Below are 24036 nucleotides of genomic sequence, written 5' to 3' on the forward strand. Positions count from 1 at the left end.
AATCTAATCTTGACAAATATTTTGAGCTTGTTATCTTTACCAAGTTGTGAATGAAACACAAGACGGGAGGAGCCCTCTTTTTTAGTATGTAATACTTCACATCATATTGCCTTCTATCCTTTTTTTAAAAGGAGGATGCTTTCCCTTAGGCCTATAGTCACATTTCTAGAGGGTCTGGAAGTAGGATTTTGAGTTCAAACCAATTTGCAATCTATGCTATACTCTAAGTTTTGGAGGGATGTAAACAAGCCCCATATTATTATTTTTGGCAAATAATTATATTTAGAATTGTTGTTTTGTTTTTAACACATTTCTAACACTAAGATAAATTAATCACACTTTCAACCAATGAAAGACACATACATACATTTTTCCATTTAGCTCTACAGCCCCATTGGCACATAAGCATATTTCCAAATATATTGCATTTTTGTCATATAAATAGGGCCAAAATTGAACATACTTTGCTATTATTTTTCTTGAGATAAGGGCACACACTCGAACGTCCATAGGGAGTACTTCCCCTCCAAACATCAACTAAGATAAGGTCCGTATAACGAATGTCCACCACAGGGGACATCTCCCCTCCAAATATTACCCAAGAGAGTGAGCAAGTTCTACACATGCCCCTATGTCTAGATAGGATAGCTTGCAAGCTTAATGGACAATGGAGCTTGATAGCAATGGGACTATCGAGGAGGATGACCAATTGAGTGTTCAAGTGGGCAAGAGCTTGGATTTACATGATGACACCATGTGAAACAAAGGTTTCTCACCAAGTGATGCACACAAGGAAACTTGAATCCACAATGTCACAATTACAAATCCAAATGCTAATGGTTGGGCTATTACCTTTGGCACAAATCCAATTTGCTAGAGTAGGTCACACGGAGAAAATAGTGTGACGAATGGGGTGTGAAAGCTCTACATGCATCATCTACATACATGGATATACACATCATCTTGGTGAGAATACGTGCAGCCCACATGTATACCTACATGAGCATGGATACACACATGCAATTAAACAGGATCTGTACATAGGATAAGCATACATGCAATAATAAAAAGCATATAATGTACATGTATGATATGATGTATGGTGTGATAATATGTGTATGCATACCTGCTTACATGCAGTAAACATATTACATATCATCTGCTGTCCAGGGGACTCGATGACTCATGCTGAAGTGGCCTTCTATCAGGCTTTCTCTCTCCTCTCTCTCTCTGACCACTGACCAGCTCCCCTCATCAGTCTTCTTCTTTCGTCTGACCTCACACAAGCGAGAGAGGGGACGGGCCCCTCAGAACGAGTCCTTTGTCAGCACGCAGGGAGGAGGAGGCAGGGGGGGTGGGCAGCACCAGGGGCACCACAGAGAGAGAGAGAGAGAGAGAGAGAGAGAGACAGAGTCCATCCTTGATCTCAATTTTAGCTCGAGACAGTAGTGGAAAGCCAGAAAAAGGAGGTCTCTCTCATGGGTCTTGTAAGCTAAGGAAAAGGAACAGGGGAGCCCTTACTTCCTCTTGCAAGATCGCACACAGCAATCTCAGAGAGAGAGAGAGAGAGCCCCTCTCTCAAGTATCCCGTTGAGACTCCCCCACCCACAGCCTCCGACCCACATTTTACTGGCCTGCTGCAGGGGAGCTCCCCTCATCACATTCGCCTTCTCTCTCAAAGTGTCGTAGGTACCACACTTTACTTGTTTTCTTTGTTTGTTGCTTTTCCTTCTTACTTCTCTTCAATCTTTGCACATCCACCGTTATAATTTTCCAGGTTGACCTCTGCAGCAGAGAGCGGTTGCTTGCACCATCTCTGCCCCTGTTTCCCCCTCCTCCACTGTAGGCCACTCCTCAGAACATAGGAGCTTTCCAATTTCCTCCTGCGATGTTGAGGTATCTGGCTCTCAGTTGACCACCCGTGCCTTCTTTGCATCCCTCTTTTGCATGTCACAAGGGTCTGCATCAGGTGGCATAGTTTTACTATGCTTCCGGTAGCTCCCCTCCGCTCATATTAAATCAATAGCCCTCTGCATCTGAAGTGCCATGAATTTATCTAGACTATCAGCACAGAAAGGAGGCTCATGATTTTACCTAATCTATCTCATCTTAAATCAACAGTTGTGCATCTGAAGGCTCATGAATTTATCTAGACTATCAGTACAGAAGCGAGGTCCATGATCTTACCTAGGCTACCTCATCTTAAATCAACAGTTCTGCGTCTGAGGGCTCATGAATTTATCTAGATTATCACCACTGGAACGATGCTCATGATTTTACCGGGACTATCATCACCGATGTGAGGGCCATGATTTTGCCTATACCACGACTAGCAACGCATAAATGATAGACTAGATCTCACTACCTGCTGCACAAATTGCTAATACAATATAACTTTGGGCTCTGAACGTGGGTTTATTTGGGTATTGTAGCTATACTGCTTACTGCGTAGTGGTTGATGCCTGCCCTTTTCTTTGTGTTAGAGAAAGTCACTGGAGAGAAGAAAGAGGGGCCTGATCTTTTATACGTTTTTCAGGTTACGGAGATTGCACTATCAAAGCAGAACCTGTATGCTGAACGATGGATGATTGCCAGAAGTGAACACAGTGATCTCTCTACATGGCATCATCAAGTTTTGAGTCTGCAGCTGGTGCAGCACCAGGCTCTTCTGACATGATGGGTGGATTCAGGATTGTTAGCGGGAGTGTCGATCGACTGCCCAGGGAAATGCATGACATGAAGTTGCAAGAGGCTGCTAAGGTCAGGCCCCCTAGTCACATCCGTGGTCTTCAGGCAACCTTAAACAATAATTACTGTAATAGTACCATGATGACAACTAAACCTTTCCAGGAAGATCCTTGGTTATTTTGGCTTCATTAATGCATTTGCGACACTCTTATCGAGAGCATTTCATCTGATAGCTCTGGCTTGTCACAGTACTGTCCCGTCTACATTGCTTTATAGTTGAAGGGGTAAAAAGACACAGATTAACGGTAGATCACACATGTCATAGCTATGTCATAGTTACGAAGTAGCTTAGGGTGCTCACCCTCTAAGCTCCTCATTTCCTGACAACAAATCCTCTTTGGAGACTTTTCAGGCCTATGACACACCTATGATTGATAGCAATAGTTCAGAGATGGGCCACATTATTACAACCACCATTGGTGGTAGGAATAACCAACCGAAACAAGTAAGTTAAAATCTTCAGTGATACTCGTTTGATTAGAGATAATCATTGGATGGTCAGTTGCAAGGAACCAATCTCTGTTTTCTGGGATTCGCAGACCATCAGCTATGCTCCGGAGAGGATTGTGGGGACAGGATCATTTGGAGTGGTTTTCCAGGTTGGTTTTCAGGCACATACCTGTAATAATACTGACTGCAGTAGCTTTCATCTCACATCTATTCAGAGTACACAGTATCCAACTCCACGGTTGTGAAAAAATTAGAATGCCTCTAAATATCTTGCAGACAGACTAATTGAGACAATTGCCCTGATGTAGGCCAAATGCATTGAAACTGGGGAGACAGTTGCTATCAAAAAGGTTTTGCAAGACAAGAGGTACAAGAATAGGGAGATGCAAATAATGCTCCACCTCGATCACCCAAATGTTGTTGCTCTGAAGCACTGCTTTTACTCCACAAAAGGCAAGGATGAAGTATATCTCAATCTGGTGCTGGAGTATGTGCCAGAGACAGTATATCGCATTGGGAAGCACTACAGTAACATGAATCAAAAGATGCCACTCATCTTCGTCAAATTGTACACCTACCAGGTCAATTACTTGTTTCCTTTGTTTCATCATTGATGCAAACTGTTTTCTGAGTATTTGAATCACTTTCAAGTTTCTCTGCCTTAGGTGCAGCTTGTATGGTGTCAATAAAGACTCCTTTTTCTGAAAACACTGGGCAGCATCGTGAACTTTGCAGATAACCATTTGGATGTTAAAGTCACTTGGGGCTGAGTTCCATTTTAGACCATCTGTTTGTCTTTGGTTGGATGCACAGAGGTAGGACAATTGTAGAGCTTGAGTCATTAAGCTTCCAAGTTAGAAAGGGAAGAGTGGCAACTGGTTTTATGTTACACCATACGTACAGTCAACACAACAATAGAGCACTAGTTGATGATTTATGGACCAGCTGTATCAAAGGAAATACTCCTTGTGCTTAAAGCCACTGAGTCTCTTCCATTGGTTGCCCTGAATATGGCAAAGCCACAAAGCTTGTAGCTTGTGAGTTCTATGCTTTGTTACAACAAACCTAGTGACCTTGCTCTAAAGTTATCTACAGTTCTAGGTAGGATGTTAACAGTATCCATACTAGCATGCACATTGGTCTTCGCTCTTCATGTTACTCTCTATGTACAAGTAAACAGAATAGAAAGGGCACTTTTGTTTGTTTGTGGTATTTCAAGACTTCCTTTATGGTTTAGAAATAAAAAGTTCATTGCTATATTGAAGTGGGGGGAAGGAAGGTCCAGTCTTGTCTGATCAGCTACCTTCATCATCTATCATTGGGCTGGGGTGGCACATCCTTGGAGATTACATGGGGCAATGCTAGGCTTGACAGATGGAATAGCTCATTGTGACCGAACGAAGTGTGTGTTGCCAAATTGATAGTATAGCTTGTGTTTGATAAGTTGTGCTTGAGCGCAAGGGCTGATATTACTTATGTAATCCTTAATCAACAACAAAGTCGCTTCAAGAGCAATCCTTAATCTTAATGCAGAATATATGCCTAGCCTTAATGCAGAAAATATGCTTTCTCTTGTTGGCACAGATTTGTCGCTCATTAGCTTATATTCATGGAGCTTTTGGTGTTTGCCATCGCGATATTAAACCTCAAAATCTATTGGTAAGGTGGTGACTTATAGAGACATAGTTGCCTTCCTGTTTTTGGATTGTGTACTTATTATGAGGTTTTGACAGGTGAATCCACATACTCACCAGCTGAAGCTATGCGACTTTGGAAGTGCTAAAGTGCTGGTATATGAAAGTTCTACCATTTTAAGTTCTTGGGTGATAATTTTCAAGAGTTGCTTTACATCCCAAGTCTTTAGATATACATACATTTATCTGTTCATGAACAGATGGTATGAGTATTTCGGAGAGAGAGAGAGAGAGAGAGAGAGAGAGAGAGAGAGAGAGAGGTGATTGGATAATTTTGACTCAGGTCAAGGGAGAAGCAAATATAGCTTATATCTGTTCACGTTATTATCGTGCTCCTGAACTCATCTTTGGAGCTACTGAATACAATACAGCAATTGACATGTGGTCAACTGGCTGTGTCATGGCTGAACTGTTACTTGGTCGAGTAAGTCTACTCACCTCCAGCCATACCCAATTCCTGTCATAACTTTCCGAGTATGCAATCTATTGGTGTTTTACAATCACGGTTGTTGTCCATCTGCAGCCTTTGTTTCCTGGAGAAAGTGGCATAGATCAACTGGTAGAAATAATCAGGGTAAGGACTGCCCTAATATTCCAGATTATTATTCTTTTGTTATGGATCTGAAACATCTTGCCTTTTGTTGCAGGTTCTTGGAACTCCAACAAGAGAGGAGCTGAAGTGTATGAACCCTCACAATACTGAATTTAAGCTTCCACAAATCAAAGCCCATCCTTGGCATAAGGTAAATTTATGGAGGTTTTGTCTTGTTGAAAATAATGTAACATCAATTCTGAAACAGTTACAGTTGATGAATCATTCAATGCTGAATTTGTTACACAGAAATGGCAACTGTGATAGTTCAATGAAATATAAGTATATATTAATCGAATGATGCTTCCTGTACTTGGAAGTTGGATACAAGTATGCTGTCCTCTGATGTGCACAGCATCTTACTAGATTCGCACACCATGACACTGCTTACCTAACATTCGAATCTCTGTTCTCAGTAGATATTCTAGTTCCTTGTTGGTCCTCTGCTAGCCAGATCTCCAGTGCGTGCTTGCTTTCTTTTGCAGTCCAGCTCTTCGCAATCTGTTTACTGGCTTTTCAATACCAAGCCTCTCAACCCCAACCTGACTAGATTTGGGTGGTCTACAGGGTAATTAGTAAGGTTGAATTTGCAGTGATGGAATCATGGTAACTTAGAAGCAGCGTGATTTGTACTGTAGTGGTTGCTGTGTTTTGAGAGTTAACATGCATGGATTCTTGAGAAATAGCAGACCTGACTGCCCATATGTGCTGTGCCACTTCTCTTTCTTTTATTGCTGTAAGCAAATTGGAAATTGAAGCATTTACATTGGAAGATCTTGTGGTATGTGTCTAGAGCATACAAAGCCAACATTCACGCTTATACCTCTGTTATGCCTGGATGACTTTGGTGTTTCCTTAAGCTTCCTAGAACCTTAGTTGCATTGCAGCTGTCTTCACTTTAGGAAGGCAAGTATTCCTACTTCAGGTGATTTCTGATATGTTTTTTCAAACGAGTAAGATTTTCTAGCATGTCCCTTTTCCGGAATGAGAAGGAAGCTTGAGGATTTAGTTATTTCTCATCCTTTCGGTTTCTTGTGTAGGTTTTTCAAAAGCGTTTGCCACCTGAGGCAGTTGATCTTGTGTCACGGCTGTTGCAGTACTCTCCAAATCTACGTTGTACTGCTGTAAGTTGGCATTGGAAGTTTTGACAAAGCTCTTTGTTTCATCGACACACAATATATAAATACATATATTCTTTTATGCAGCTTGAAGCTTGTATACATCCGTTCTTTGATGAATTGCGTGATCCAAATACCCGCTTGCCTAATGGGCGCCCTCTTCCTCCCTTGTTCAATTTCAAGCCTCAAGGTAAACAGCTATTCAAGCTGCATTCCATGTTTAGCTTGAAAGCCTGTTTCAGTTTGCTTAATCTTTTCCTATGGATTTGCTTGAATCTCAGAGCTCAGAGGTGCAACCCCAGAGCTACTTCAGAAGTTGATTCCAGAGCATGCTAGGAAGCAAAACCCATTCATGGCACTGTAATGCTGTTCTGGGTGCCTGGTTGATCAGCTTTTCGATGAAATGCTTTGCTTGTATGATCTACAGATGCATTGGCAGGATGTGGTTCAATGCAACTGTCGAGGCTCTAGTTGTATATCAGTGTCTGCCGGAGGAGATTGTAATGTCTACACAACGATTATGTGCCCTATTTTGAGTTGTTTTGAGCTTGTGGCACATTGCAATTGCTGCTATTGTTGTACATTGGGGGCATTCCCATGCAATGACCACACAGTGAGCAGGCTGGTAGTCCTGCGGGTGCAATGAGAATCAAATGCTGAAGGGGTCGCTAATGTTACTCGGCTCTTCTGCATGGCAAGCAGTTAATGCTGCTTTGCCTCTTTTGCACCAATGCAAATGCCCTTTTGTAGAAATATTCTATATTGTAATTCAGTTGTCCCTCCATATTTGCTGCTACTCTGTGGAGGCTTTTTAAATTTTTGCTGAGGCTTCAAAGCTTTACCCATTAAGGGGGTGATCAGTTCACGTCAGTTAAGCTCCATGGTTACCTGGAGCATTCTTGGTCCTGTATACCCCTGTGAGGAAACCTGAATCCAGAGTTCTCACAGCACTTAAATTTATATGAAACTTGGATGTGGAAGCACCTCAGAAAACTGGATGCAATTTGTCTTTCTATTCTGTCCAGAGTTTTTTTAAAAAATACCAGCAGTCTTCATTGAATATAGAGTAACCTTTAAATGAACATAATGCATATTGACATTCTACATGTGCAAGGTGTAATCTTAATTCACACTCCAGTAGAACTGGCGTGGTAGCAGCTGTTTAAATGAAGCTATGATTGTTTGGTTTTCAGAAACAGCAAAGTGAAGGATGCGGCATTCTAATGATCCTGAAAAAGTGCTTTGATAAAATTAGAGCTACAATTTGCTTTTCCTTGTTTCATAGGGATTAATCAATCTTCCATGGACACATTAATTCTCACTCTTGCAGTGGTGCACTGTTTCCAGTGCAAATGTGAAGATTGATTGTATGGGTCATCCTGTAGACCTAAATATCTTGTAACCAGAGAGATTTATTATAAATACAACTATATTTTCGCCTCAAAATATGAGGATTAATTGTTCCCTTTTGTGTTACATTTAGATTCCCTAATTCTCACTTTGATCTTCATGGACATAGTAATTCTCTCTCATGTCAAGGACACATTCCCACTGCAAATATGAAGACTGTTGGAATTGTAGTCATCAGTTTATAAATTGTATTTACAGTGCTACTTTATGAACTTTTATTTGTAACCTAGATAAAAAAACAAAAAATATTCAAATAGCAAAGTTTTGTAGTGACTGTTGTCACCATTTAAATGATATGCACAAAAGGTAGTTGATATACACACTTTTGTAAACAGAAGTGGCCATATGTGCTTGCAAAATATCAATAAAATCATTTGAACAATAACAAGGTGATGATGATCTTTTCTAAGGTTTTTAAAAAATTCCCTTATGTTTCATGCAAGCTCTCAATTATTTATATAACCAGGGAACATTCTTAGAAGGCAAGAGTATTTTGTAAGGCCATTTTTAATATTTTAATGTTTCATGCAGTGCACCTAAGAGATAAGATTAAGGCTTTCAAAGCCATAAAACTAGAACACACATAGAAGATGGACTGCTTTTACATCCTCTCGCTTTTAGCCACCGTTGGAGGATCTCTCTCTCTCTCTCTCTCTCTCTCCACACCCCCAAAAACACAGAGCCATCTCGCTTGAAATCCGTTAAGGGCAATTTTAGAGTATACTTATTTCTAGATACACTGTCTAGTTTTTGAAAGGGTTGGCACAAGCAATTTGTCCATTGACACTTTTCTTTTGAATGTTCTCAATTTATGAAGCAAATTATGTTAGCCAACTCCAAAATTCTCTCGGAATTTTGATGTTTGTGTTGGTCTTTTAAATAGATAGTGGACAATGCTCATAGATCTGCCATTGTTGTTTGTGGAGAGCTCATGCCATTGAACTACTGCAGAAGCTTTCGACAGGCCACAACAGGGCCAGAACCCCTTCCACACTCCCTACCCCCACACAAAATATGTGTTATTATTTAATGTGTGCAACGCCATTTTTGCCTGCGAGCGACCCACAAATACCTATGCAATCTTCTGTTTTCTTATGCAGATTTCTTCAGTAATTTTGTCATTGCACAGAGAAATCCGTCTTACACGTGATACCAATGCATGCCATTTCATGATTCGGATGTATTTGTTTTTGGGTGGCCTGCTTGGTTATGTGCAACATACGGAAAGAAAAAGGACAAGAAAAACCAGGAGCGGCAGGTGGATATCATGATGGTTTTAAATAAGTTTTTATGGGAGACGTGCTTCAACCAAGCGCCCGTGGCCTAATGGATAAGGCATTTGACTTCTAATCAAGGGATTGTGGGTTCGAGTCCCACCGGGCGTGACAGCTTTGTGTGTGTGTTTCGGGATGATAACCATGACCCTTTTTGGCGGCTTTTCTCGCTAGCTAGCTGCCTGCCTCATCAAAGCCAAAATCTCTTTTGAACTCGGGGTTATCCAAATGTCACAAAGAGACACATTAAATCCAAGAGATCAAACAACGTAAACTCGTAAGAGTTTCAAGCCTTTGGAATGGATGATAGAAATGCTTTTAGGAAATGATCGCCATCATAGTGTCATAAATGATATTGTCATCCATTGTAGTGTCATAGGTTTGCAATATCCTATTGACAAATTTGTTCAATCACGACCCATATACATATTTCTAGGACTTGCTATGTTTTGCTTGGTAAGGATGAGGGCCTAACATGCAAGACCTTACACATTGCCCTTCCACCAATTATTATAAACATAAAAATACCGGTTTGACAAATTATAATATGTTATAACTCAAATTCATTCACATTAAAATACTTGTTGAGTAAATTATGATTTGTTTATAATTTAGCATTGTGCTTGAATCAAAATGTCATGTCCAAGACCATAACAACATTTTCCTTATCATTGCTCCATTCTTAACACGGAACCTTCCTTGCAACTTGGGTATCAAAGTGTTTGTGCTTGATTAGGTAATGGAGTAGGAGATTTTAGTACATAAAATCCATGGAGTTAAGTGATGACTATATCTATTGCAAAAAAATGTAATCCTTCTAGTTTCATGGATTAGATATACACAAGGTTTCTTGACCACATTAATCAAGGAAAGTTGAGTTTTGCAAGGGTGCTAAATTGTTCCATATGTACTCATATAGTAACAAAAGCCCATCAACATTAAATAAATGAAGTACACTAAAAACATAAATAGATATAAGAGAGGTTTTTGCTTGTCCCAAAGTTATTATCAACCTATAACACACATGCGCATGTGTGTCCATACAAATCAATTATATGTAAGATTTGAATGAGTAGCATAATGTATAAACATAAGCACTACATATGTATCTCCATTATATGTTTTAGAGATCTTAATATGTTGATATTTTGCATGGACATTTGAAATGGTTTGGGTCGAATGTAGAAGATGAAAGGCAAGGAAAGCAAATGCTCTTCATTTTAGGGTTTTTAAAACCTTCAAAAGGGTCAACGTAAGCCAGGTGGACTACATATTCTCTTTGTCTTGCACATTTTATGGACTATTATGACAACAATGTAGCAAGGGTTTTAAACATTCAAGAGGAGGAGTGAACATCATTGGAAGGCATCAATGGAGTTTTGCTTGTGGCCACATGCTTGTCACTTGTGTGAGATTTTCTTTTCATTTTACTATCCACCTTGTCTGACATGAATATAAAACATCGTAGATATCAAGACCATGTTACCTTTGCATTTACATTAATCTCCCATACCCTTATGCACCAAGACCACTATTCTTGATACATCATCCTCCATCTAATTCCATTCTTGACATTCCATCCGTCATTTAATTCCATAGATGGTAGTACCCTACCTTTGGAATATACCATGCTTCTTTTTGGAAGATGTAAGGATATTTTATGTTGAATGTATGTGCAATATAGTCTTTTATAACTCCAATTATAGTAGCCTACCTTTGGAGTATACCATGCTTCTTCTTGGAAGATGCATGCAAATTTTTATATTGAACGTGTTTGCGATATAATCTTCTATACCTCTCTATTGTTGGGAGTGTAATGAATATTGTGATTGTGTAAACCCCTTTGGCAATATTGCACGTGCTCAAGCAACCCCTTCAACATCTATTTGCAAGCTAGGGTGGATTCCTTAGAATACTTGCCTATATGGTGCTTCTCATGGATGCCTATGAGGCTCCCAAATGTGGTGCTTTTCATTAGAAAGTATGAGTGTGTGAGCTTAGTTGGGGTCACATGATTATATGAGAGAGAGAGAGAGAGAGAGAGAGAGAGAGAGAGAGAGAGAGAGAGAGAGAGAGAGAGAGAGAGAGAGAGAGAGAGAGAGAGAGGTTTCCCATCCTATCTCATTTACTATAGTCCATGATCAACAAAAGTAGAAAGATTGCCAACTACTAATCGAGTCCAAGATCATCTACTAAAATAGATAGATTGCTAGCTAAAAATCGAGTCCAAGATCATCTACTAAAATAGATAGATTGCTAGCTAAAAATCAAGTCCAAGATCACTCGTTGGGCTAGCATGTGGGCCGCCATTGTCTTTTAGAAACTAAAAATACTAAAATATTAAATTACAAAGGAATTAAAAAGGTATCCATGGTGACTAACACAACACGATAAATCTTTTCCAAGCACTATCCTTGGTCCCTCTCTCGTATCGTGTTGGCCTTGGGTTAGCACAACATGAGATATTTATGAAGCTATTGAGGAACTCCTCCCCCTTGCGTTATGTTGGCCCTACACTAGCATGAATGATCCAATGTAAGTTGAATATTTCTCATATGGGGAGATCACAAGAGCCTTTGAATCCTTCATCCATGAAGATTAAGAAACAAGGTATTCCAACGTGGAGTGATGATTTGCTTATAGTTGAGAATAATCAAAATGTTTTGGTATCATGAATTGTATGGTTATCTTGGTATCTTGCTTGTAGTTGAGAAGAATCAAAATGTTTTGGTATAATGAATTGTATGATTATCTTGGTATCTATGCTATAATTAATTGTGAATGTTTTAGTATATCCATGAAGCTTATGAGAATTTTCAATGATTTTTTGTATAATTAATTGCATTGTGCCAATCATCACTAACCCAACTCCTTCATAGATTGATTTCCTAGTATTCATTTTGAGCAGTTTTAAACATCCCATGGGACTTTTGGGCCATTCAGGATATACAAATCAATTAATAGTACCAAAATCAATATTTTGGGTGCAATTTAGGCAAAACCAATAGTCCTATTGCATCGGTAACAACACAAAACTTGCACTTGGGATTGAAAAATCCTCAAAATGGATAGTAGGAGACTAAAGTATGAAGATATGGAAAAGGAGAATCAACACAACGTGAGGGGGGACTCCATCTATTTAAGTGGAGGGGCCCTTTACATTGTGGCATTCCTCTCGTATTGACATTGTGGGTAGAGAATTGGGTCAAATAGATGGTGCCATTGCATTTGGAACAATCAAAAACCTCCATCTAGGATCAAAAAATGCTCAAAATGGACACTAGGAGACCAATATATTAATAAATAAAAAAGACATTTGGGAGAATCCACACAACACAAGGTGGATAGTGGGGGACCCCCCTTGCATTGTGCCAATCCTCCCGAATTGACATTTTAGGTTGAGAATTGGGATATGAAAAAATGGAAAAGACACCTAGGAGGACCCAGACAACGCAAGGACACCCCTCACCAAGCCTCTCGCATTATGGGGGTCCTCCCAAGATCGACATTTTGGATGGTGAATTGGTCAAGACCAATGGTGCCATTGCATCTGGAACGGTCTAAAACCCCATCTGGGGTCGAAAAGCACTCAAAACGGGCACTGAGATGCCAATATATGAATAAATGAAAAAGGCACCCGGGAGGACCCACACAATGTGAGGGCGCCCCTAACAAAATTTAAGAGTGCAAATGCTACAAGCCTAAGGGTGTACTACTCTAGTGTATCCTAAGGGACCTAGAAAGTGCTAGCCTAATGGTGTGGCCACCATCATGTACATCCTTCAACAAGTCTTTACCAAGGGAAATCATATTGAGGTAGAGAAATGGATCAGATTGTGGTTATATCAAAAGCTATCATAAGAATGGCTTTCATTCCTTCATATCTTAGCCTCCAACTATCTATTTTAAAAAAATGCTCAAAATGGACACTAGGAGACCAAGTTATAAAGAAATGGAAAAGACATCTAAGAGGATCCACACCATGCGAGGGCCCCCCACTAAAACTGGGTTTTTTTTTGGGGGGGCGGGGGGAATCTCATGTTATGTCTATCTTCCCAAATTGAAATTTCGGTAGAGAATTTGGTAAAACCAATGGTGCCATCCCATTTGGAATGGTCCAAAATCTCCATCTAGGATTGAAAAACGCTCAAAATGGACACTAGGACACCAAGAAATGAAGAAATGGAAAAGATACATGAGAGGACACACACAATGCAAGGGCCCTCCATCAAAATTAGTGGGGGACATAATGTGCAGGGGGTCCTCTTGAGATCGACATTTTGGGTGGTAGATTAGGCAAAACCAATGGTGCCATTGCATCCCTCTCGGAATGGCCCAAAACCCCATCTGGGTTTGAAAAATGCTCAAATCAAACACTGGGAAGCTAATGTATGAAGAAATGAAAAAGACACCTAGGAGGACCCACATAATGCCCCTCACAATTGCATCGTCAAAATTTTCCAATTCTTCACCCAAAATGTTGATTTTAGCACTATCAATTAGTTTTTTTATTTGAAATGGCTCAAGAGCCCCATATGATACAAAAAACAACTCAAATTGAACATTAAGAGATCAATTTAGGAAGAAGTGGTGATGATAACTCGAGAGCCCCAAGCAAAAATTGCTCAAAATGGGCACTAGGAGACCAAGATATGAAGAAATGGAAAAGACATCCAGGAGAACCCGTACAATGCGAGGGGCCCCCTACTTATTGTCATGAAAGGAGACCTAAAAGAGAGAGAGAGAAGGAAGAAGACTGCAGAAGAGAGCAGAGGAGAGAGAAAGACTAGGAGAAGAGAGAGAAAGATAGGAAAAGAGAGAGAAAGAGAGAGAAAGAGGGGGGAGAGAGAGGGGAAGCGATGGGAGCTCAAGGTGAAGGTGAGGAGACAGATTTGTATTTATCCAATGGTACCCTAATCAGGTCCTTGTACACCTTAAATACCCCATCAGTGTAACCGGGTATTTGCATGTGCTAACCCCGTGTAAGACCCTCTAATCCCATTCTTTACATTCCATCCCGACCCAGAAGGTTTTTGCCCTCAAAAACAAAAAGAGGACGTATTGGTATGGCTGGGTGGGGGGAAGGGGGGGGATGAAATCTTGTGGAACGGTGGCCTATGAACATGTATGCAGTGTGAGCATGAGGGAAGAAGGTAACTCAGTACAAGGATAGGCACCAATTCCAAACAAGAAGGGCTAGACAACACTAGACAGCATGCTGTCCCGAACAAGCCTGCAATGGAAAACTGATCATAACTTGCCATGGGAAACTCCAAATGAGACGTTCCACATGTCAAAACAGAGCTCGTTGAGCGTACTTTCAGCTCAAGTAGGTCATGCATGGGTGCAATCAATGCATGCCCAAAACTGTTCGAAAACAAATGGCTGTCTACTACAAAATAGGCCCAAATCGAGTTGTCCTTTAGCCAAGGTTTTCACCTCAAGGTGAGGGGATTGCCACGGGGGAGTACTGATGTAGATAGAGCTTTTTTCAACCCACAGGATCAAATGGATAACCTGCATGGTAAGCATCACCAACGTACAGGTCATCCATGCAAGCGTGGGTCTCTACACTACCACCGGGGTCAAATGGAAAGTGGTTATCCTTTCCATGCATTGGGTTACCATCCACAAGTAAAGCTAGAATGGTCAGTACCACTAGTTGTTGCATCGAGTCTGCCATAAGCATCATATGATTAAGCTCGGTCTGCACTTGGATGCTGTCGATAACACATGGGGTTGCATAAGTTGAAAAGTGTACTTCATCAACCCTTATATGTGACATGTGTATAGACTGAAGGGTCTCCTGAAAGGATATGTTTTCTTGATCTGTAATATGAGCATAATCTTTAAGATCTACATGATCTTCTTTCTTGAATGAAAGTTCGTCTTGCTTTGGACCCACATCAAATTGTTCTTCAGCAAGATCTGTCCTATCCTCGACATATTGATATTCGAATACAAATAAGAGTTTTGCATTTTGTGCTCTACATTTGTCTTGATGATCACAAGATATCGACTTAGCACATCGATAGCATAAGTCTGCAGCATGCAGTTCCCATATCGTATCACTAATAAGGTGTCTAATGTGTTTAGCCTTAGATAGCAATCTACACACATACTCATCACCATTGATCAGCTTAGTAATAGTTCTGACATGCTGCTCATAGTCATCTTGTTGCTCATGTACAACAGATGGCTGCCCATGACCATAATGCTCATGCTGTCCACATGGAGGGTCATACCAATGTGGCTGCTCCTCATAACGATACTCATGCTATCCATACTGCATATGGTGATAATAGCCTTGTTGCTCATGTACATCTATGTGCTGCTGACTATTACCAAAACTTTGGCCATATTGTTGCCCATAAACATGCTGCCCAAGATTGCATGATGACTTTCCAACATGACTACAATGGTGTCCTTGCATCCTAGGCTGACCATAAATATGATGAGTGGCAAGTCCATGAGCATAGGTATTGGCATGATGCTGGTCATAATCACTGGCTTGTTGCTCCTGCATTGCATAAGAATCTCCATATGCATGCTGCTGACCAATGCTCTATGAGCTATCATATACATGTCCATGATCATGACTTGCATAAGAACTATGTTGCTGCATAAAGGAGTGCTTGTAAGCGTAATCATGATGTCCATAATGGCCATAATCATGCTGCCCATGATAGCCATACTACTGATCAAATCCATTGGAGTATGATCCACCCTCATGACAAGGTACATAGCCTAGGTGTTGCCCAAAGTCGTATTGTACAATACTTTGGTTATCAAAATTGCCCATATGTGATTTAGCTTAGCACCGACAGACCTATATTGTTTGCCACATTAGAGTATCAAAAGATCCCCAGTGTTACTATTGAAAATCAGATCTGCAAACTGCTATTTGCTATTGTATGTTGCTCACTCTATGCAGCACACTGCTCACTGTGTGTTAAAAGTTAATCAGACTTATCATCCAACACTTTCTCCACTTTTAACATATGCAAATCTGCAGCATTAGTGGCAGCAAACAAGCTCATGGTGGCTGAGCAATCAACATGCTTACCATGCAGGGATTGGATGCCAGAGTACTTTTAGGGTATACGCGTCAAGTTCAGCATCAAGATCAACAGTGGACTCGTCACAATAAATGCAAAGGGTGAGAATACTCCTCCATTTATTCATGAGCCTAGGCCTTCAAACTGCACTGTGTTGGACAACTCAGGGACACCTAAGAGGCCCACTGCTGATCACTTGAGCTTCTTGCCTGCCAAGATAGGTGCATTTGCCTCAATCTCACCTTCAGTCCCTTCCGAGGTCATTAAGACTTTGACTTGGTGACCATCTGTACCTGAAGTATCAGAAGTTATAAAAGTTATGTCCCTGAAGCACTAGACAATAGTAAACCCTCTGCCCCCAGATCTGGCCAATGCTACTGCAGAAATCTACTCTTACTTGAGTGCATAGGTAGGGTTACCAGCATCAGCTTGCTATTTGATGAAGCTAAGCATTCAGGCTCTTACTTGATGTTACCCCTAATTATTGTGTCAAAGGCCTTATCACTAGCTGGTGTGAGCTGCATTTAGTACCTATTCCAACTCCTAATACGATTGTGATACATTATGTTCAACAGAAAGCTTCTACCAAGTTGCTGATGTTAGTGACATACAAACTCATCATCTTGGAGTGGCAATGTATGGCAGGGATTCCAATATGAGCTCAGTACCCAAACTGGGCACTTGGTGTATGCATGGACCCAAATGGAGGACTTGTGGTTGTGGGCTCCTATGTTCCCATGACTACAAAACATGTTGAAGCCTTGAAGCTGAGTTGCAGCGATCTCATTCACTGCCTTATGGTTGAAGTCAGGACCCTCGTATTTGGCTTAGAGGCTTTGCGTTAGGCATAAATCAACCAAGCTGTTACAAGGCATCTAGTTTCAAACATTCTCTAGACTTACATGACTCTGCAAAACATCTTCAAAATGTGTTAAGCACATTCCATAGAATACAGTGTACAAAATTAAAGGAGCTCGACTTAAATTAGGGACAACTTCATGCTTATCTTTGGCTGTACAACCTTGTTTACAAGGGGCATGAGACGAGTCATTCAATACATTCTGTGCTTCTATGGCAAACACTCTCCTCTGTACTACCAAAATGTACAGTTTGGTGCAATCTTCTAGTCAGCAGTTACCTACATGTAAGGTTCTTGAGCAGAGCTTTGGGAATCTCTTTGTTGTTTACTTGGAAGTGAACTGAATGTGTATCAGTATTTTTGTTCATTACAGAACTTGCACAATTCAACACACCAAAAGTCTCAAATAGTGGTTCAACTAAAGTTATTTATGCATTGGCAGAAAATAACCCAGCACACTTTTATACACCTTTGACCATATAACTCTCAAGCATTGCAAAGCACCCCATATAAAATCCAATAAGCATAATAGGATGTCTCAAGGACCCCAAGCTTGCTCTTCCAATTACGAGAGCACCTGCTAAGACATTGGTGAGAATTATGCCCAGAATTATTTCAGTGACCTACTGATCTCAAAACTTGATGGTGAGCAAGTAGTTGCACTGCATCTCTGACCAACATGCCCAACACCACCAATTGTCATGAAAGGGTCTTCACACACCCTACCCTGGAAATGCCTTACTGTTAGGAGTAGGTTCTAACATTACTGAATCATAGGGTGAGTGGCTCCACAAAGATTCAATAGGACCTTGGGATGGTCATAACAAGGAAGGCAATAATGATTGACACCTTGAACGAGTACAAATCTCAATTTTTTTTTAAATCACCAAGCCACTAGGACAGTTATAGAATGATGAAAACCTTGTCCATAGTAGCAAATCACTGGGCATCCATTGTGGATACTATATCTTCCATTGATACATCTTTGCAAGTTCTCTTTGACTGTGTTCATTACTCTGATGAACCTGTACTGCTTCACTTGTTGCATAGCTTCAAAACTGATGTAACACTACTTCCCTTTTTGCATATCATCAAAATTGATGTAACCAGCACTAATCCACTGCCCTCAAAGCAATTATCATGGCATGAAACCTTGTCAAATGGTGCTTTTTGGACAATGAGCAAGATCTTTAGCATTGCTTCACTTGTTGCATATCTTCAAAGCTGGTGTAACACTGCTTGGTAAAGAGATCCCTTACCCTACAATACACTGCACATTGTAAATCCTACCACAGTGCACACTGCAAATCCTTATGAGACTCCCAAGTCTGGCAGAAGTAGGACAAAGATTGGCTACTCAGAGAAGAAAGGGTGCAGATCAAGATCTAGAGATTCATCTCAATAGATTATTATTGCTGTCTTTATAACTTGCCCTCCATAGATGACGGAAGGGTTGCCATTGCAAAGGCTGAAGGAAGCATAGGCACCTTAGCTGAAATGTTGGATAGTGGAACACAGAAAGTAAAGGAGCTTGTGGTAGGGATTTTCTTTTTGTTGTGCACCAATAGTTTCGAGCATCTCCTCTTCGATATTCTGATACTTCATAAGCCGGACATCAAACACCTCTAAGCTTGACATCAAACACCTCTGCTATCCATTCTTCTTTGACTAGAGATTGGACCCATGTGCCTTACCAGGTTGGGGATATTGTGGAGTCTAGCATTAGCCATAACTGCCCCTGCTGACATGATAATTCCATTATGCTCTAATTCTTGCAACTTGGGAGTGGGTGAGGTCACGTTTATTGAAGGCTACAATCATCTTCACACTCGAAGAGGTCAAGTTTATGCATTGTGCCGTAATCAATATCACATTTGGTTGCGTAATAGTGAAAGATTTTTCGAGTAGGACTTCTTTTCCTGCATCTTCTTAATTAGGAAATATGTAAAATATGAAGTCTCCTAGTAGGATTTAGGAAATGCACACCAACATAAGTGCTTAGTGCTACGTCCAAGTCATGGATCAATGCCTTTGGGGCAAGCCATCTAACAATTCTATGCCATTGAAGTGAGTAAAATACACTTGAGTTTAGTTCACAAGAGAGAAGAGCTTACAAGGTCTCAGCAAGTGAGCTTGTAGAGGGTTCAAGGGAATTGATAGAGCAGGTTAAGGATCACTCTTAGTCGTCAACTAAGCTTCATTCTTACTATTGGCTAGGATAGTGGCTCGGCTCATAGTACCATGGTATTGATGTACCCCCAACTATCCTAAAAAATGGTTTGAGTTCAAACCATAGTCCTCAACTCTCAATTGGTTATCTCCCCTTTTGTGCACATGACTCTTGCCTGCCTTGGCACCTAGGTGGTAGGGTGAAACATGGTCCTAAGGACTTGATGAATCTAGTGGTAGGTGTTAGTGGTCCTTTCTAGCCTACATGTGGTGCAAGAGGCTTTAAGGTGGCCTAAGAATTCCTAGGGTGTGTCACAATGTGAGAACCTAGTGGTCTAAGTGTAAGAGTGTTGTGCTTGTGTTATGGGAGTGTGCACTCGTATTGGATCTATGGGGTGCTCTTAAAGACTAGGTGACCCTAATTTAAGTTCTCCTAATGAGAATGTGTCTCTAGGGAGATGGTGGAAGGTAGGCACATACTTTAGGTGATAGTGCTCTATCTTATAACCTAAGAATGTCGGGAGTATGAACTAACCCTACCTAAGGTGATAAATGGATAGTCTAAGAGTGGGGTTCCACGAGTTGATGTACACATACACACATGTGTGCTCAAGGTGTGCACAATGCCCTATGTGGATTTGTGCTCTCGACCCCACTTAAGTGCTCAAGTGCAATAACTAGCTTAGTGTAGCTAACTATCAATGTGTGATCAACTAATTGAGTGTGGTCTACTGCTAAGTGCACTAATGCTCACAAGTACGTTTAGTGAGTGAGGATGCCTAGACTTAATGTGGATAGTGCCTTCAAGATCTAGGGTGCTATGGGTATGTATCATAGGGATTTCATATCCTGGCATATTGAAGTTTGTGTGCACATGAATACTAGGGGTTTGGGAAGGTGAATTTTTGTGACCTAATATTGGTGTCTCTAACCATGTGTGGGTGTATTAGGCTAAGCATGTGATCTGAGGGAGTACCCTAGTTCCTAGGCGAGTGACTATACTAGTGATCCTAGGAAGTGTGCTTATGCCTCAAACCTTAAGTTTGTGCACTAATCCTAACTTGGAGTGCATGCTAGGTATGGTGTCATTGTGAGCATGGTGGAAAGGTGAGGAGTGCCTAAGAGTTATGTGTAACTAGGACTATGATTAGGTGTTATAGTGCCTATGTATGCACCCTAAGAATATGTGCCTAATGTGGCTTAAAGGCTAAGCTCAAGTGTTTAGAGTTGGAGTGGTGATGTGCTAGTGACCTAGTGTGTCTCCACACACTAAGTGGCGCCTAGCTTAGGCATCTACCTAGTGTTCCATGCATTAGTGCTAATATGATATGTGTATCCTATAACAAGGTGTGTGTGACCACCCATGCATATTGTGTGTGGGTGTGAGGTGTTTGTGCATGCATGCTACTTTGAGGATACCTTGATGTGCCCAAGTGGTATATATAGTTTGTGCATTTAGTGTGCATGTGAGCAAGATCTATGAGGGTCAACAATTGGCCATGTGCCTATACCTTAGTTTAGGAGTCCCCACATATCATGGCTATCTATGTGGTTGAAAAGGGTTCACACGTGGCTAGGTCCCTATACCTTAGTTTAGGAGTCCCTACATATCATGGCTATTTGTATGGTTGATGAGGGTGCACATGTGGCAAGGTGGTGTTGAGCCCACAATAGTGTGCCTTGATATCTCTTATATAAGTGTACATACACATGGATGTCATCATTGGTGAAATCGAAGCCTGCATTGATTGTCTTGTCTTAAGTGTGAGCATCAAAGAAATCAATAATATCTTCATCTTGTAGTGAATATTGAAGCCTACACTAATTGCTCCATCTTAAATTTGAGCATCAAAGAAATCAGTATCTCCATCTTGTGGTGTTTAATTTAGCTACTAATGTTTCTAGGTTGTGGTGCTTAGTCTTTTGTGACATCATTATCAAGACAATTGCATGTAGAATCAATGCCATTAGTCATAGCACGATAGCTGAAGTTTAAGCAAGCTTAATCTAAATCTTTAAGATTTTAAGTTGTTTTCCACATAGCCCATCAAATATCCAATTCTCTCTCTCAACTTCTCGAAATCTCGTGAAGGACTTTGAGAGACAATTTGAGTGGTTGCCCTTAGCCAATGTATGTACACTAAAAGTGAATACATACACATAACATGATAGAGAACACAACGAGATTTTCTGACACAATAGACCTAGCCAACATGGCTTATCATGGCTAAAAAATACACAAGGATGATCCAACTAATTTAGGAAAAACAAGAGGGCATCAATTATGGAGATGGGATAATTCTAGAAGTAAGGTTCGTGATCCAATACCAGCTTATGCGAGTTGTCTACTGAGGGGTGCACATGTGGTAGGGTGATGAATGATCTTTCTAGGTTGCTCATTTTTCATGGAGCATAATAGCTTGTTAGAATCAGCAATGATGCCTAAGAAGAGAATCAATTAATTTGGCCCCAACTTCAATTTCCCTTCTCTATACTCTTCTATTGGTTTTTCACTTGCCCTCTCTCCTTGCTTCTTACTTGCCCACTTGAGGTTATTTTTTACAATTACCAAACCACCACTAGAACTAGAAATTAATATCATAGATATCTAGTGAAATATAGAAATCAACACCAGGCCCCCCTTCCCCCCCCCTCTCTCTCTCTCTCTCTCTCTCTCTCTCTCTCTCTCTCTCCATGCTTGGGCTCTCAACCTTGGAGGTCCCTTGAGTGTAAAAAGGGGACTTGAGTGCATTCACATGTCTATAGCTCTTGATTATCACCTCCACTCCTTGTTCTCAAGCTCTCTTCTAGTCCTCATGCCCTTGAGTGCTTCCAATTTCTTGGACTCTAGTCTGAATTCCTTCCAAATCTTGAGTGGTGAGAAGGAGCTCTATGTGTACTTGAGTACTTCTCGAGTGCTCACCGCTCTTGAATATTGTAATCATGTCTTGCTTGATAGTGCTTAACCCTTCTAATGCACTTGAGACTTCCCTAGTTTCATGTAAATCTCGAGTGGTCCTGACTTAAAGGATTGAAATATGGAGGTGTCACCTCATTTAATTTTCCTTTATATTCCTTGTTGTGAGATCAAACTTCTTTGTATAGGTCAATCGCTCAATGATAGGCTAGTTATTTTAAAATATTCAATGAAATTGTTCTCTTGCTGTAGTGCATGACCCTATTCATTAAAGATGTTCTCTTTAAAAATTATCTTCTTTCTCCCTCTTGAATTCTACCCTAGTGGACTTCATATCCAACCTTTCTCTCCTCTCTACTCATCCACTCGAGTATCACCTTGGAAATGCTAGCCTCTGCACCCTATTCATCCACTCAAGTGTTGCTTCAAAAATGCTACCCTTTTCCTTTAACCACTCAAGCATGCCCTTTTCCTCTTCTTTTCTTTTTCAATGGGTTGGCTTCCACTCAAGTGGAAAGACCACTCAAGTGACAATAGGAGTTTTTATTTGGAGGGCGTTTTGAACTTTCGAGTCAAAATCTTTCATCTATCCCTTCAAGTAAGTTTTTTTTTCCTAAGAATTTAACTCCTATGTAACCTAATCTACTCAAACAACCAAATCAATCCAACTTCCTACTCTCACATGTGCCAAATGAAAAAATGGGGGATCAATTTCTCACCTCTCAATTGCAAGCTCAAACATGCGAGCCTCTTATTCCATCACATGGTGGGAAAGTGAGTATCTCAGAGTGATTGATTCCATCCATGGCCTGGTTATCTGAATCAAAATGAGCTTCATGCATAATAAGTAGGGTATTAGATAAACTCTTATTGTTTCAGGAGCTTCAATGTCATTCAACTCAACTAGCTTTTGCCTAGTCGGCTTCAATCCAATGAATATTAAAAGTGTCACATATGTGACCTTTAATAATATCCCATAAATGAACAACTTTATGTGATGATTATGCAATGCTCATTGTGGTGATATTTTTCAATGGCTAAAAAATTCATGAGTGATGCATAAGTGACAATGCATGTGATGCATCATATAAGCAACATGTCAAGCCATGAATTTTCCCATGAACTCTTGTTTATTCCTTCATTTCTTTCTCATATTAGTGTTGTATCTCTTTGGCCGTGGCATAGACTTGACTATTGCCATGGCTACTAGAAGAGTGCAGATTGAGCGAGAGGATATGAGGCTAAGCAGGGCTAGCATTGTCATGCCTCAAGATTCATCGGAGAGTCTATGCTTTTTAATTTATTTAATTATTTTAGAATGCTATCATTTGTATTATATTGAAGTAATATGTATAGCCTTGGGCAATATAATTGATGACATAATTCAACCCTAGTGTGAATCTCATCCATCAAAACCAATATCCTTCACTTTTATAAATCTTGAATAGCTCTCACCTTCATTAGTCTCACACTTAACTAGTGGCTAGTTTAAGCACTTCAAATGTGGGTAAATGATTCATTTCTACATTATATGTAAGATTAATTAAACTAGCTCTCTTTATTTTATGTAAGGAACTATACCATAGCATACTAACTAGTTCTTGAAACTCTCCCAATCCATCTTTATTAACATTTGCAAACAATCATGAAATTTCTTCAAATTCTAGATTTATGAATGATATAGCAAGCTCCTAGTGATGCACTATGAGTGCAAGATAAAAAAGCCTTACCATAGAAAGCAATCACT

General features: G+C 40.4%; 1 protein-coding gene and 1 non-coding gene across 2 annotated transcripts; both read left to right on the forward strand.

The window, feature by feature from the left end:
• Positions 1 to 1301: 1301 nt before the first annotated feature.
• LOC148041144 (shaggy-related protein kinase epsilon-like) lies at positions 1302 to 7649 on the forward strand. Its single transcript, XM_087677022.1, has 13 exons — positions 1302 to 1689; positions 2537 to 2760; positions 3101 to 3193; positions 3288 to 3347; positions 3507 to 3779; positions 4783 to 4857; positions 4932 to 4988; positions 5176 to 5316; positions 5416 to 5466; positions 5540 to 5635; positions 6525 to 6608; positions 6690 to 6792; positions 6884 to 7649. The coding sequence occupies exons 2-13, from the start codon at positions 2620 to 2622 to the stop codon at positions 6964 to 6966; spliced, it is 1257 nt and encodes a 418-aa protein (XP_087533148.1). The 5' UTR covers positions 1302 to 1689; positions 2537 to 2619; the 3' UTR covers positions 6967 to 7649.
• A 1675-nt stretch (positions 7650 to 9324) lies between these two features.
• Positions 9325 to 9397, forward strand: TRNAR-UCU (transfer RNA arginine (anticodon UCU)). The gene has a single exon. It is a non-coding gene; the product is annotated as a tRNA-Arg (tRNA).
• Positions 9398 to 24036: the final 14639 nt, after the last annotated feature.

Source organism: Lygodium microphyllum, chromosome 1 (genome assembly GCF_053477565.2).
Source record: "Lygodium microphyllum isolate KBCC chromosome 1, Lygodium_microphyllum_v1.1.10, whole genome shotgun sequence".
NCBI lineage: Eukaryota > Viridiplantae > Streptophyta > Polypodiopsida > Schizaeales > Lygodiaceae > Lygodium > Lygodium microphyllum.